This window comes from Helianthus annuus, chromosome 6 (assembly GCF_002127325.2).
Source record: "Helianthus annuus cultivar XRQ/B chromosome 6, HanXRQr2.0-SUNRISE, whole genome shotgun sequence".
Lineage (NCBI taxonomy): Eukaryota > Viridiplantae > Streptophyta > Magnoliopsida > Asterales > Asteraceae > Helianthus > Helianthus annuus.
Genome location: NC_035438.2, coordinates 58,205,958 through 58,221,090, shown reverse-complemented (window position 1 = coordinate 58,221,090; position 15,133 = coordinate 58,205,958). Strand labels below are relative to the sequence as shown.

The 15,133-nt window shown below is 44.9% G+C and overlaps 1 protein-coding gene across 1 annotated transcript; it reads left to right on the top strand.

Annotated features, from left to right (window-relative positions):
• The first annotated feature begins 403 nt into the window (after positions 1–403).
• LOC118479564 (ATP-dependent RNA helicase glh-2-like) lies at positions 404–14,636 on the top strand. The gene is made up of 2 exons (XM_035974146.1): positions 404–793; positions 14,439–14,636. Exons 1-2 carry the CDS (start codon positions 404–406, stop codon positions 14,634–14,636), a joined length of 588 nt encoding a protein of 195 aa, XP_035830039.1.
• The last annotated feature ends 497 nt before the right edge of the window (positions 14,637–15,133 follow it).

Below are 15,133 nucleotides of genomic sequence, written 5' to 3'. Positions count from 1 at the left end.
ATTCTGGAACCTAAAGAAGGACGACCCAAAAATCGCCGAATATGTTCAGAGGTTTCATGATCTGTCCCATGTGGTGCCGTACATGGTCACACCCGAATTCAAACGCGTGGAGCGTTTCATCTAGGGATTAGCACCCTAGATCATGAGCATGGTAACAACGTCCAAGCCTCCGACAATTACCGAAGCCATTGATCTCAGCGTGGCACTTACAGAAGAAGCCATCAGATTGAACCAGTTTTCAATTTCTGAACTGAAGAAGAAAGAAACTCATGTTGAATCCTCAGGAGAAAACAAGAGAAAGTTCTCGAACTTTAAGAAAAGTACCGGCAGTGCCAGCAAGAAGAGGGATACAAACCCGCCAGCTGAAGTAAAAACTGGCAGTGAACACAAGGGGAAATGATACATGGGCACTCTGCCCAAATGCGAATTTTGCCAGTATCATCATGCTGGCCGGTGCAGTGTTAGAAAATGTGAATCATGTGGAAAGATTGGTCACTTAAAGGATACTTGTAGGGTTGGTACTGGCCGTGGTGGCCAAAGGGGATTTGGTAACAACAACCGTGGAGGTAACGGGAATGGGAACCGCAACGGCGGAAATGGTAATCGCGGTAACTTTGGAAATCAAGCAGGAAATGGTAACCGCAATCAAAACAACAATCAAGGCGGTAATGGAGATGGTAACGGTCGAGGACCGAGATGCTTTAACTGTGGAGACATCTGGCACTTCAAGCTTGAATGCCCAGAACTCAATCAAGCTCGAGGGAAGCACGCTAGGACCCGAATGTCGTTACTGGTACGTTCCCTATTAATCAACGCTTTGCATCTGTGCTATTTGATACTGGTGCCGACTATAGTTTTGTATTGCTAGAATTTAAGAAAATGCTTGGGTTAACTGCTAGTAAGTTAGACATTTCGTACTCAATTGAACTGGCTAATGGAAAGCTAGTTGAAACGAGTGAAGTGGTCAGAGGTTGCGTAATTGAGCTGGGAGAACACGAGTTTACACTAGATCTACTGCCGGTCGAGTTGGGAAGCTTCGATGTGGTAGTAGGGATGGATTGGTTGTCAAGCAACAAAGCCGAGATTGTATGTCGCGAGAAGACCATTCGCATCCCAATGGCGGATGGAGAAACGATTGTGGTTCATGGAGAGAAGCGAGATACGCCATTGAGGAACATTAGCTGTTTGAAAGCCCGGAAGTGTTTGAAGAAAGGAAGTGTTGCCTTCTTGGCACACATCGTTGATAAAGAAGCTGTTGAACCAAAGATAGAAGACATCCCAGTCGTAAAAGAATATCCTGAAGTCTTTCCAGAAGACTTGCCAGGATTGCCGTCACAGAGACAAGTCGAGTTTCACATTGACTTAGTTCCAGGCGCCGCGCCCGTAGCTAAGGCACCCTATTGACTTGCGCCTTCGGAAATGCAAGAGCTGTCAACGCAACTTCAAGAGTTGCTACACAAACGATTTATCAGACTAAGCTTCTCGCCTTGGGGAGCTCCCGTTTTGTTTGTCAAGAAGAAAGATGGTAGTTTTCGCATGTGTATCGACTACAGGGAGCTGAACAAATTGACCATCAAGAATAGATATCCTTTGCCAAGAATTGATGACTTATGCGATCAGTTGCAAGGTTCAAGTTTTTACTCAAAGATCGATCTAAGATCGGGTTATCACCAGTTGAGAATACAAGAGGAAAGTATTCCCAAGACTGCTTTTAGGACTCGTTATGGACATTACGAGTTCCTGGTTATGCCGTTTGGGCTGACGAACGCGCCAGCTGTATTCATGGATTTGATGAACAGAGTTTGTAAGCCGTACCTCGATAAGTTTGTGATTGTGTTCATTGATGACATTTTGATCTACTCAAAGACGAAGGAAGAGCATGAACAGCATTTAAGAGCTACTTAAAAAGGAGAAGTTGTACGCAAAATTCTCGAAGTGCGAGTTCTGGCTACGCGAAGTCCAGTTTCTTGGACATGTGGTTAATGGAAATGGAATTCATGTGGATCCCACAAAGATCGAGGCGATCAAGAACCGGGAAACTCCAAAGACGCCAACCGAGATTCGACAGTTCTTAGGTTTGGCTGGTTATTATCGAAGGTTCATTGAGGATTTCTCGAAAATCGCTCAACCTTTGACCTCCCTTACCCAAAAGGACAAGAAGTTTGATTGGGGAGACAAACAGGAAGAAGCATTTCAGCTGTTGAAAAACAAGCTTTGTGACGCGCCAATTTTATCTCTACCCGAAGGCACGGATGACTTCGTGGTATATTGCGACGCTTCGCGTCAAGGGTTAGGCTGCGTGCTGATGTAGCGTCAGAAGGTTATAGCATATGCGTCATGCCAGTTAAAGGTCCATGAGAAAAATTATACCACGCATAACTTGGAATTAGGCACGGTGGTATTTGCATTGAAGATCTGGCGACATCATTTACATGGCACGCAATGTACAATCTTCACTGGTCACAAGAGCCTACAGCATATTTTTGATCAAAAAGAGCTTAACGTGAGGCAAAGACGCTGGGTTGAACTATTGAACGACTATGATTGTGAGATCAAGTATCACCCAGGGAAGGCGAATGTGGTCGCCGATGCCCTGAGTCGAAAGGAAAGGATCAAGCCCATAAGGGTTAGGGCTTTGGAAATGATCATTCAAACGGACCTCTCATTGCGCATTAGAGCCGCGCAGAGAGAATGAGTATCTCCATGGGATGGAGAAGCAGTTGGTACCAAATGGGGAAGGAACTTTGTGCTTCATGAAACGAATTTGGGTTCCTTTGTTTGGTGGTTTACGGAATGTTATTTTTGATGAGGCTCACAAGTCACGGTACTCGATTCATCCAGGAGTGGATAAGATGTACCAAGATCTTAAGGATTTCTATTGGTGGCCAAGGATGAAAGGCGATGTTGCGATATATGTTGGTAAATGTTTAACTTGCGCCAAAGTGAAAGCCGAGTACCAGAAGCCTTCAGGTCTTCTGCATCAACCTGAAATACCCAAATGGAAATGGGAACAAATTTCCATGGACTTCATAACAAAATTACCAAGGACGCCCAAGGGCCACGATACGATTTGGGTAATAGTAGACCGTTTAACGAAATCTGCGCACTTTTTACCAATCAAGGAGAAAGACAACACGAGCAAACTTGCCGAGATATACCTGAGAGAGATTGTTGCACGTCATGGAGTGCCTCTCTCAATTATCTCTGATAGAGATGGAAGATTTGTGTCAAGGATTTGGCAATCCTTTCAAGAAGCTTTAGGTTCTCAGTTGAATCTGAGTACTGCATTTCACCCACAAACGGACGGACAGAGTGAACGGACGATTCAAATGTTAGAAGACATGTTGCGAGCTTGCGTAATGGACTTAGGTGGAAGTTGGGACACACACCTACCATTGATTGAATTTTCATACAATAACAGTTATCATGCAAGCATTCAAGCCGCACCGTTCGTAGCTCTCTACAGGCGTAAGTGTCGATCACCCCTATGCTAGGCAGATGTAGGTGATAGACAGCTTGTTGGTCCGGAAGTGGTTAAGGAAACAACAGACAAGATTTTTCAGATCCGAGAACGCATCAAAGCGGCTCGTGATCGTCAGAAGTGTTATGCGGACCGAAGAAGGAAACCTCTGGAATTTGAGGTGTGAGACATGGTTTTGTTGAAGGTTTCACCCTGGAAGGGTGTAGCACGCTTTGGAAAGCGTGGGAAGTTGAATCCGCGGTACATTGGACCATTCAAAATACTAAAAAGGGTTGGTGTCACACCCCAACCGATGGCGGAATCATCGGGGCGTGGCACTGAGCGAAACAGATTGTTCAGAAGTTTCCATAACAACTATTATATAATCCAGTTAAAGCTAAGTCCCATACCGTATCCCGCATAAACAAACATGTCATTACAGATAATCATCCAAACAATAAATTCCGTCCCGACAACTCAGATTCAAATATTATTACAGCAATTGTTTATCTGCTTCTAGACCCCTATTCTGTTGACTTTCTGGCTGTAATGCCAGAGGACAAGATCTGCAGACAACTATGCCTTAGACGCTTGTTCTTGGCAGACAACTATTTGTTGGGGGCTTCTAGAAACTTATTCAAGCCTTGCTTTCCTAGCAAATAAGCATCCTAATTACCTGTCACATACGTTAAAATAAAGTCAATACATAAAATGTAAAGGTGAGCACACAAGTTTGATAATAGTATATAGAGTTCGAATAGTTTACGCATAACCAGGCACGTACACAGAGGAAAACGATGCATGTTAATTATCGACATGGGACCATCGATACCAACGCTTGCGGGTTGACCGTCCGAGACGGTTCGCAATACATGATTACCACCGTAATCCATGCAAGTAATTGTCCTTAACAACCCCCGTGTGAACGGGTGCTGAGTCCAAACTATAGTACTATGTTGCTAAGGCAGGTAGATAGCACTCCACGTGTAAACATAATAAACAGCATTCATTTAGTCAAATAGCACATGCAATTGGTTAGCGTTCAAATAATTTGTGTTTGATTGTGATTTGATAGGTAACGTATGTAACACCCAAAAGTGCTAAAAGCAAAAAGGGATCGAGTATACTCACAGTGATTGATTGTGGATTGAAGGGAGCGCTGAGAGTAAGATTATCCTGAATAGTTCGATAGCACAACAATAAGTAACGCGGAAAGTAAACAAGTATGGATGGATCGAATGGGCTGGTCGGTCGAACGGCAGGTTCGATCGAACAGGCTGTTCGGTCGGCTGGTATGTCCGGTTGGATAGTCCTGTTCGATCAGCCGGTAGGCTCGATCGGCTGGGCCATTTGAGTGGATTGTTTCTTCCTCTGGTGTGTTTGTGTTTGAGGATTTGAACTTTTGAAGTTTTTGTTGCAGTATTTGAGCACACTGAAGTGTTCCTACCTTTCAAGTCGATCGATCGAACGGTTCGTTCGATCGGCTAGCTCACGCGATCGGCTAGCTCACTCGACCGGCTAGAAACTTCAGAATTGGTCCTCAACTGGATGTCACTCGATCGAACAGTCTGTTCGATCGGCTGGCATTCCCTACTACGAACGAGTTGTGAAAACGATTAAGTGTTGAAGCATAGTATCTAATGATCCGAACAGTAATGTTCACCAATCGAGTTCCATACTCGATCGAACACTACTTCGTCAATACTATACCTCAAAAGTTTGGAAAAGTGAGACGTCATGTGCTAGCCGATCGACTGGCCCGGTCAATCGGCTGGTGTGTCCGATCGGCTGGGCTGTTCGATCAGCCTAGCCGTTCGGCCAGCAAGTCTGACCTGGTCGGCCTTTCGTCTAACACCTGGTCGTCTGGTTACTTGTCATTATATCGAGGTAGTTTGATAACGAGTTGAACTATGATACCTTCGTTCTTACCCGTCTCTCCGGCTCGGATAGGAATCACCCAAGTCCGGCCGATGAACGGTTCGGAACGTTGGTTTAAAGTCTAACCCAAAATCGGTGAACCTTGTATATAGAATCCGAATCTTGAACCTTCTAACTTGTTAGAATGATTAGTTAGCCGGTTCAAGCTGCGTTTCTATCGGTTTGAAGGCATTGAGTGTAAAAGAGTTGAAAGAAAGTTGGGATTCCTTCTTTCAATCCTTCACAACTTGTGGATGTTTAGATCTTTGATAGATCTTAGCTTGTTTATGTGGAAATCGGTTAGATCTAAGCTAATCATAGTTGAATGAGGCCAAAACATGATGTTCTTCAAGAACACCATGATGACATCACCCAAGAACACTTAGATCTTGGTGATTTCATGGTTAAAATCCAAGTTTCGAAAGATAGAAAGGTGTAGAATCAAGTAATGATAAAAAACGTACAAGAATTAGAGTGAAAACTTACCGGGATTTAGAGAAATCTGAGAAAAGGTGAAGAATAGGAGCTGGCCGGTCAGAACTTTCCAAAAGTGGAAATGAAGACAAGGACAACCCCATTTATAGGCTTCCAAAAGAGGAAAGTGGCAGCCGATCGGCCAGGAGCTCCGATCGAGTGGGCTGCTCGATCGGCTGGCAAGATGCTAGCCGATCGGCTGGCCTGTTCGATCAGGTTGCCTCCTATTCGATCCGCGACACACTTTGAGTATTTTGCGACGGTTTTCGACGTTTCGATTTCGATGGACGATGATACGAATACGATAGAGTTCCTAGTCAAATTACTTTTAATCCCAACCACTATATCTAACATACAATCTTCTATAAGTCACGTTTCGATGTCGGTTTTGATTGAGTTCGATTGCCTTTCGAGTTTTGATTCGATTTTGGATTGATTTGCTTGAATACCACACCAAAAATAAAGTAAACACGCACAAGTAACACATAAGGCACACACACACACGTATAACAATACCACAATTCGCATAATTCGAGTCTTGAGTTCGATTGATTGTTAGATCGATTTGATTACTGATTAGTCAACTTTATCACATTGTTACTTCCTGTCGTTCACAGTCGTAGATCGGTTTGCTTTAAAACACATTCGATTGCTTTGATTCTTGCTGATTACAACACTTACTCCACATAATACAACTAAAACATAAAAACGACTATCTACAGTCAAAGAAAGTCAAAGTTGACTTGGACTTTGACTTTGACTTTGACATTCGAGAACACGGGGTGTTACAGCCTCCCCTTGTTTAGGGAATTTCGTCCCGAAATTAGGCTCGAAGGCTACACAACGCCGTGATTTACCAATTTGATGCTTCAGATCTATTTATTTAAACAACTGCGGGTACTTGGCCTTCATGTCGCTTTCGAGTTCCCAAGTGAACTCCGCGCCTCGTTTGCCTTCCCATCGGACCTTCACAATCGGGATGCGAGAGCGCCTGAGCTGCTTGGTTTGGGGATCATGATTTCGACAGGCTTTTCCACGAAGTGTAATGTTTCGTTGACCTGAAGATCGTCGAGCGGTATGATTAGATCATGGTCAGCAAGGCATTTTCGGAGGTTAGAGACGTGGAAAGTCGGGTGGACGTTACTGAGTTCCTCCGGTAATTCGAGTCTGTAGGCGACTTTTCCGATTCTTTCCAGAATCCTAAAAGGTCCAACATATCGAGGCGCTAGTTTCCCTTTCTTGCCGAACCTGACCACACCCTTCCAAGGGGATACCTTTAGGAGTACGTAGTCACCAACGGCGAATTCCAGGGGCTTGCATCTTTTATCGGCGTAACTTTTCTGTCTGTTCCGAGCTTTTACCAAGTTGTTTCGAATCTGGTGGATTTTGTCAGTCGTTTCTTGTAGAATCTCGGGACCGGTTAGTTGTGAGTGACCGATCTCGTGCCACACAATAGGCGATCGACATCTTCTACCATACAAAGCCTCGAAAGGTGCCATTTGAATGCTGGCATGATAGCTATTATTGTACGAGAATTCCACCAATAGCAGGTGTTTGTTCCAACTTCCACCAAAATCTATAACACACGCTCAGAGCATGTCTTCAAGAGTACGGATCGTTCTTTCAGTCTGTCCGTCGGTTTGAGGGTGGAATGCAGTACTCAGATTAAGAGACGTACCAAGGGCTGCTTGAAACGTTTCCCACAATCGCGAAGTGAACCGAGCGTCACGATCTGAAATGATGTCACGAGGCGTACCATGATTACGAATGATCTCGTCGGTGTAGATTTGGGCTAGTCGCTCCACCTTGTAGTCTTCTCGTATTGGCAAGAAGTGAGCTGATTTCGTTAGACGATCAACTATAACCCAAATACTGTCGTGACCTGATGGCGTGGGCGGGAGTTTCGTTATGAAATCCATAGCTATAATCTCCCACTTCCATATGGGTATCGGCGGTTGTTCGAGTAAGCCAGAAGGTCTTTGATGTTGAGCCTGGACTCTTGCGCAAGTTAAACAGCTTCCAATGTATAAAGCGATATCCCGTTTCATACCCGGCCACCAGTACTTATAACGCAGGTCCTGGTACATCTTGTCTGCACCAGGATGAATAGAATATCGGGACTTGTGGGCTTCGTTCATGATAATCTTTCGCAAATCGGTCCGCCTAGGGATCCAAATTCGGTCCAGATAATAGAATATCCCATCTGATTTGCTCACTAACTGAGCTCCATCGTGATAGATCCTCTCTCTCTTCAATGTACCCTCGTTAAAGCAAGCATGTTGAGCTTCGCGAATAAGGGCTTCGAGATTGTGCTGGGCTTGGATGTTTCGGGTACTAAGCACGTAACTCTTTCTGCTGAGCGCGTCAGCAACCACATTCGCCTTGCCTGGGTGATAACGAATCTCACAGTCGTAATCGTTGAGAAGTTCTACCCATCGGCGTTGACGCATATTAAGCTCTCTCTGATTAAAGATGTGTTGTAAACTCCTGTGATCAGTGTAGATTGTACACTTAGTGCCATACAGGTAGTGTCGCCAAATCTTCAATGCAAAGACAACCGCGCCTAGCTCGAGGTCATGGGTTGTATAGTTCTTCTCGTGGATCTTGAGCTGACGAGATGCGTTGGCTATAACCTTGTCTCGCTGCATGAGGACACAGCCGAGACCAAGGTTAGAAGCATCACAGTAGACAATGAAGTTGTCGCTTCCGTCGGGCAGCGTAAGAATCGGTGCGTTGCACAGCATATGCTTGAGGGTTTGAAAGGCAGTCTCTTGTGCGTTTCCCCACACAAAAGGCTTGTCCTTATGAGTAAGAGCAGTGAGCGGCACAGCGATCTTGGAGAATCCTTCAATGAATCGTCGATAATAGCCCGCTAGTCCGAGAAAAGAACGAACTTCTGACGGGGTTCTTAGGCGTAATCCAGCTTTTGACAGCTTCAATCTTCGCAGGATCGACATGGATACCCCGACTATTCACTATGTGACCCAGAAACTGAACCTCCTCCAACCAGAATTCGCACTTGGAGAACTTGGCATAAAGTTGGTTTCCCTGGAGTAACTCGAGAACCAAACGTAGATGTTGCGCATGTTCGGCTTTCAATTTGGAATAAATCAAGACATCGTCGATGAACACGATGACGAAACGGTCAAGATAAGGCTTACACACGCGATTCATCAGATCCATAAAAACCGCGGGTGCGTTGGTTAGACCAAAGGGCATAACAACAAATTTGTAGTGGCCATATCGGTTTCGAAAAGCGGTTTTGGGTATGTCTTCCTCTTGTATCCATAGCTGATGATATCCTGAACGCTGATCGATCTTAGAGAAACATGCTGCACCTTGTAGCTGATCAAACAAATCGTCAATTCGGGGCAAGGGGTATCGGTTCTTGATGGTTAGCTTATTCAATTCCCGATAATCGATGCACATCCGGAACGATCCGTCCCTTTTTGACGAAAAGGACTGGCGCGCCTCAAGGAGAGGTGCTTGGGCGAATAAAGCCTTTTTCGAGTAATTCCTGGAGTTGGTTCGAGAGTTCCCGCATTTCGGATGGAGCGAGTCGGTAAGGGGCTTTGGCAACGGGGTTAGCTCCAGGAATGAGGTCGATACGAAAGTCGATATCACGACTTGGTGGTAGTCCGGGAAGATCGTCAGGGAACACCTGAGGAAATTCACGAACCACTGGAACATCTTTGACTTCAACTTGCTTTTTCTTTCCCTTCTCCGCTACTACGATGTTGGCCAAGAAAGCTCGGTATTCCTTGCGGAGATACTTGCTAGCTTGAATACACGACATAAGCTTGAGACCTTTCGACGCTGTTTCACCGTATACACACAATAGATCACCATTTCCAAGCGAGAATCGAATCATCTTTTCAAAGCAAACAACTTCAGCATGGTTTTCACGAAGAAAGTCCATGCCTATTATGACATCAAAACTTACGAGTTGCATCGGAATAAGGTCGATTGGGAAGATGTGATTGTTGAGTTCGAGGGTACACTCACGGAGTACTGAATTAACGGCAATAGTTCTTCCCGTAGCGACTTCGACTTCGAATGACGAGGATAGATAAGAGCGCTTACGACTAAGGAGCTTCTCGAATTCAAACGACACAAAGCAGTTATCGGCTCCTGTATCAAACAAACATGATGCATAAATACCATTCACAAGGAACGTACCATTAACCACGTTGTTATCCGCCTGAGCCTGGCGGGCATTAATGTTGAAGGTTCGGGCATGGGCTGCTTGCTGCTGTTGCTGAGGCTGCTGTTGTTGCTGCTGGGGCTCTTGCTTGACCACCCTGTTCGGGCACTTGTTCGCAAAGTGGTTAGGGTCACCACATGCAAAGCAGACTCGAGCATTGGCTGCTGGTGCTTGAGCTGCTTGTTGACCTTGAGGGGCAGGGAGTAGAGCTTGGTTGGCAGTGGCTTGAACTGGGGCTTGACGAGGACCATAGCGACAGTTCGTAGTGAAATGACCGTAAAGGTTGCAGTGAGCGCAAAAGCGACAAGCCAGACCCACTGGATGATGATACGAACATGTCGGGCAGAGTGGGTGAGGGCCTGTGTATGCACGCTTCGCTAGCGGCGCATTGATCACTGGGGCTGAGCGCTGGTGCTGCTGCTGTTGAGCTGGTACAGCTTGTAGGGGAGCAGCAGTGGTTGTCACATCACAGTTCTTGTTGCTGGAGCTGTTGTTCTTCTTCTTCCTTCTTGATGACTTGGAGGATTGAGTAGGTGAGTCGGTGGGTGTTGCAGTGGCTTGATGCAGAGACTTGGTTGGCTTATCCCAGAAACCAACTTTTACTCGCTTATCATTAATCTCAGCAGCGAGTAGGTAGGTTTCTTCGATCGTTCCTGGCTTGGCGGCGTGAACAAAGTCGGCTACACAATCGGGCAGGGCTCGAATGTACTTCTTGATGGCTTGATCTGAGGTCTTGACTTGATCCGGACAGATTATGCTAAGCTGCTTGAAGCGAGCAGTGAGAGCAGCGTTGTCTCCATCCTTCTGCTTGATTCCCCAGAACTCGTCCTCCAGCTTTTGGCGTTCATGAGGAGGGCAGAATTCTTCGATCATAATCGCCTTTAACTCCTTCCATGATAGCCCGTAAGCTGCATCATTTCCGCGCTTGTTTCGTTCGGCCGTCCACCAATCTAGAGCACGGGACTGGAAGACGCCTGTAGCATTGAGAGTGCGGAGATGTTTAGGACATCCGATCTGGCGCAGAGTGACTTCGACTGAGTCGAACCAGTGGAACATGGCTGTTGGACCATCTTCGCCAGTGAACTCTTTTGGTCCGCATGCTTTGAACTGCTTGAAGCTGAAAGCAGCCTTGCTTGAATCCTTAGGGATTTCAGCTCGGGATTCTTCAGACGACTTGCTAGCATTTTCATACACCTCACTCACAGCTTTCGCCACGGTTTTGGAGATGATCGCAGCGAGTCGTTGGTCTCTCTTCTCTTGGCGAGTCAAACGGTGTCGGGATCCAGAAGACGACATGGTCTGCATTAGACATCGTCACGAGACTCAACACAACGAAATCGAATCTCACCTCACACGTCTAGACTACTAAAGCTTAGAATCACGTCGAGTCTCACATTACGTAACATATAGGCACATAATCACAGATACACAAAATCATAGAACACAGAAGTACACAAAGCACAGAATCACAGAAGCAGAGAAGCACGTAAGCACATAGAACACAGATCACAGAACACGTAAACACCTAGGCACTTAATCACTGAAGCAGTCCGAAAACAGAAACCTATCCTTCAAAGTTCGTGTGTCGTTCGAATATCGTATCGAATAGCATCGTATAGTATAGTCTAACTTAGTCGTATAACATAACATAGTATGATACCGTCTAGATTTGTGATAACTGGGGATCGATTAGGGATAGGATAACAGTACGAGTCGTGTGTGTCGATTAAATTGATAGCAGAATCGAATATCATCCCAAAATAAAACAAAGAAAGCAAATATAAACACAAAACAGAGAAAGCACACATAAACACATAAAATCAATGAGTCATCAGAGTACACAGTTGCGGTTCTCAGAATCGAAACACATAAAATCGAGAGGTAGATTGTCTGTGGCTACTAGACATCGACTTCCCAAGGCAACTCGACTATTCACAGTAGACTTGTCATCATATTCGACTCTAGAGGTCGTGTTTCTGCCTCGATTCTTGGGCATTCCACACGCGTTCCCTAGGTCATACTCGTGAGTTCAGGTCGTTGGAGTCCGTCGGAGCCTTGGTGAGATGAATAAAATCCAGAACAAACTGCCAAGGTCAGGGTTTCACCCCTTGGTTTAGCAATTTCTTCCTTGTTTTTCATAAAATAAAGGAGATTATTCATCAAAATATGGATTTCACTCCTGATTTGGTATAATCTCCCTTGTTTGTTGGCAAAAATGTCGAGATGAAGGAGTAAAATTCCCATAAGTCAGGAAATTTAGTCGGGAGTTTTGCGGTTTTCACACCTATTCCTGACTGAATCGCCTTACTTTAGTTGAAAATTTGAGTGCAGTGATAGTGAAGAATTACAGAGTAAGGCACATAAGTTGGGTCTGATGGTTCCTAACTATAGTCTAGGTCTCTAAGACAGCGACCCGGACTAGGTCGTGTCTGCCTAATTCCCTATAGTTATGGCTCTGATACCAATCTGTCACACCCCAACCGATGGCGGAATCATCGGAGCGTGGCACTGAGCGAAACAGATTGTTCAGAAGTTTCCATAACAACTATTTATATAATCCAGTTAAAGATACGTCCCATACCGTATCCCGAATAAATAAATGATGTATTGCAAAATACATTGGTATTCGCGTCAGTTTAGTCGTTAGTTCGTTAGTTTTAGTTTCGGTTTTAGGTAGGATGTATATACTTTTGATTGGTTTCGTGTTTTCTAGGTTTTTGCAGAGAAAGGAACAGATACGAGGTAAAATCTGGGCAGGAGGAGTTTTGGCACGGAAACCGAGGAGGCGGGAGCTGAAACGGAGTGAAAAACACATATCTGTCGCGAAAAGATGTTACTTGCATGGAAATTTAGGGTTTTGAGGCTTTATATTGATGGAACATTGATCACAGCGGATATCATCATCATATTGACGAACTTGGAGAGCTGAGGACGACTTTGGAGGCTGTTCGAAGAGTCTTGAAGGTTATTCGGCTGCTAGGAATCATCAGGAGACGTTTGGAGCACTCGAGAGCGAAGTTTACGGGTTATATCATCTTGTTTCTTCGTTGTTTGATTGCTTTTGATTGTGTAATGATGAATTCAGATTTGATTATGATTATGGACGTATTATTTGACATGATTTTCGGCTAATTTTCTGTAACTACCTAGACAATGGTTGAATGATTGCTTTTGGTTGATTATTCTTGGATTTATGGAAACTATGGGTTGTTTATGAATTGTAAACGGTTTCTTCTATCAGTTAGATGTGTATGCATGCTTGATTTTGTTTAATGATTAATTATCGCTTCGCATGAATCTTGGTGACGGTCTTTATCACATAATAGAATCGTGCTAGATTTTAGGTTTTGGTGACTGTCTATATCACATAATAAATCTAGAATCTTTAGGGTTAAATCGGCCGATAAACCTTAGAAGTAATAATTGGTAATTTTATAAAATCAAGTGTTCTACTAATCATCAATAGCTGTAAGGTGCGAGATTATTGCTAGGTCTAAGTGATTAAACCGCAAGGTGGGTCCTTCTTAGGAAGTTAACCTTTTGGCTGCTGTCTAGCAAGTCTAGCTGAGAAAACAATACCTATCCTAGGTTTAGGTCTCGTAAGGGAGTGAGCCTCGTAGGATACTTTTATAAACCCAATTAGATGTCTTGTAAAGGAGTCTAACAACCGGTAAATCAACAACCTTTAGGGGGTCTTAGCGCGCTCTTGAGAAGGATTAGGGGTCCTCTGATTTCCCAAGGGGTGAGAATCCCAAGATCCCGGTCCCATAGCAGACAACTTCCAGTTATAATCAATACTAAAAGCAATCAGGATTCCTGTCTAGGTAGTTCCTTCATCATCTCTGAGTTCGGTTTTCGTGTGAGTTTGTGCCTTGTCTATCCGTTCGTCTAGTTAATTTAGTTTAATTTTCATTGCACTTTAGGATTTTTTTTTTAGAAACCCCCCCCCCCAAATTAATAAACAAATTAGTATGTCGTGTCAGTCCGAGTCTAGATAGAGTCGTAGCGTAGTCAGTAGAGTCTCGTGGGTTCGATACTCGGACTTACTTTAGCTTTACTACATTCGATCGGTTCACTTGCCGGTTGTGTGTCTTAGGGTTTAGATCGAGTCTTAGTTTTTATAAATTTAAAGCTTAGAGAGTCTAGAATTAGGGTAATTTAGGTAGTTTTATTTGACCCATTTTCAGCACATCAAGTTTTTGGCGCCGTTGCCGGGGACTCTTGGCGATTGCGCTGATTACTTTGTTTGGACTTACTTGACATATTACGTGCTATTTTGTTTCTTTGTTTGAGTCGTAGGTGTCTAAGTATTTTAGTGTCTTTTTATAGTTAGTCGAGTCGTTTAGTAGAGTCTTCTTACTTGTTTGTTTTCGGTTTTTGCAGTGGATGCCCCATACGCGCTCGCAGGGACCGCCGCCGTTGCCGCTTGCACTCAGGTCTTCCTTCTCGTCATCTACGTCTGAGGTACGTGCTTCTAGCTCTACTTCATTTTCTCAGTCCACCCCAGTTTTCGATCTTACACCAAAATCTTCACCCCACAATTCCCCCCACCCACCCGCCCACCTAGTCCACCACCCGTAGCTCACATGGCCCGTAGGACAGTTTACGACCAGGCTACCACCGGCTTCGCCGGTGGTAATTCCCCCATCACCCTTCCCGAGATCCCGAACGATCGGTCTTGGCAGATACCATCCTACATTATGACCGCCATCACAAATTCCTGCCAGTTCCATGGTCGTGACGACGAGGATGCCCCCGCCCATATCAATCGCATCACTCGTCTCTGCAGCACCTTCTCCATTGAGGGTGTCAATCTTGATGCTAGGTATCTTCAGGTTTTTCCGTTCTCACTTGCTGGACGCGCAGCCGTCTGGTTCGATTCCCAGCCTGCTGGCACTTTCCGTACTTGGGCAGGCCTTCACGATGCATTCTTAGCCAAATATTTTCCGCCAGCCAAGGCATCTCGCCTTCGTGACCAGATCCACTCATTTCGTATGGAGCCAGATGAGCCTTATCACTTAGCTTGGGAGCGTTTTCAGACCCTGATTACCCGTTGTTCTCAGCATGGTCTATCTGAC

Coding starts and splice junctions, on each gene's coding strand:
- LOC118479564 (XM_035974146.1), top strand. CDS start 404: ATGGGCACTCTGCCCAAATGCGAATTTTGCCAGTATCATCATGCTGGC. Junction 794..14,438: donor GGACCCGAATGTCGTTACTG/GTACGTTCCCTA, acceptor CGGTTTTTGCAG/TGGATGCCCCATACGCGCTC.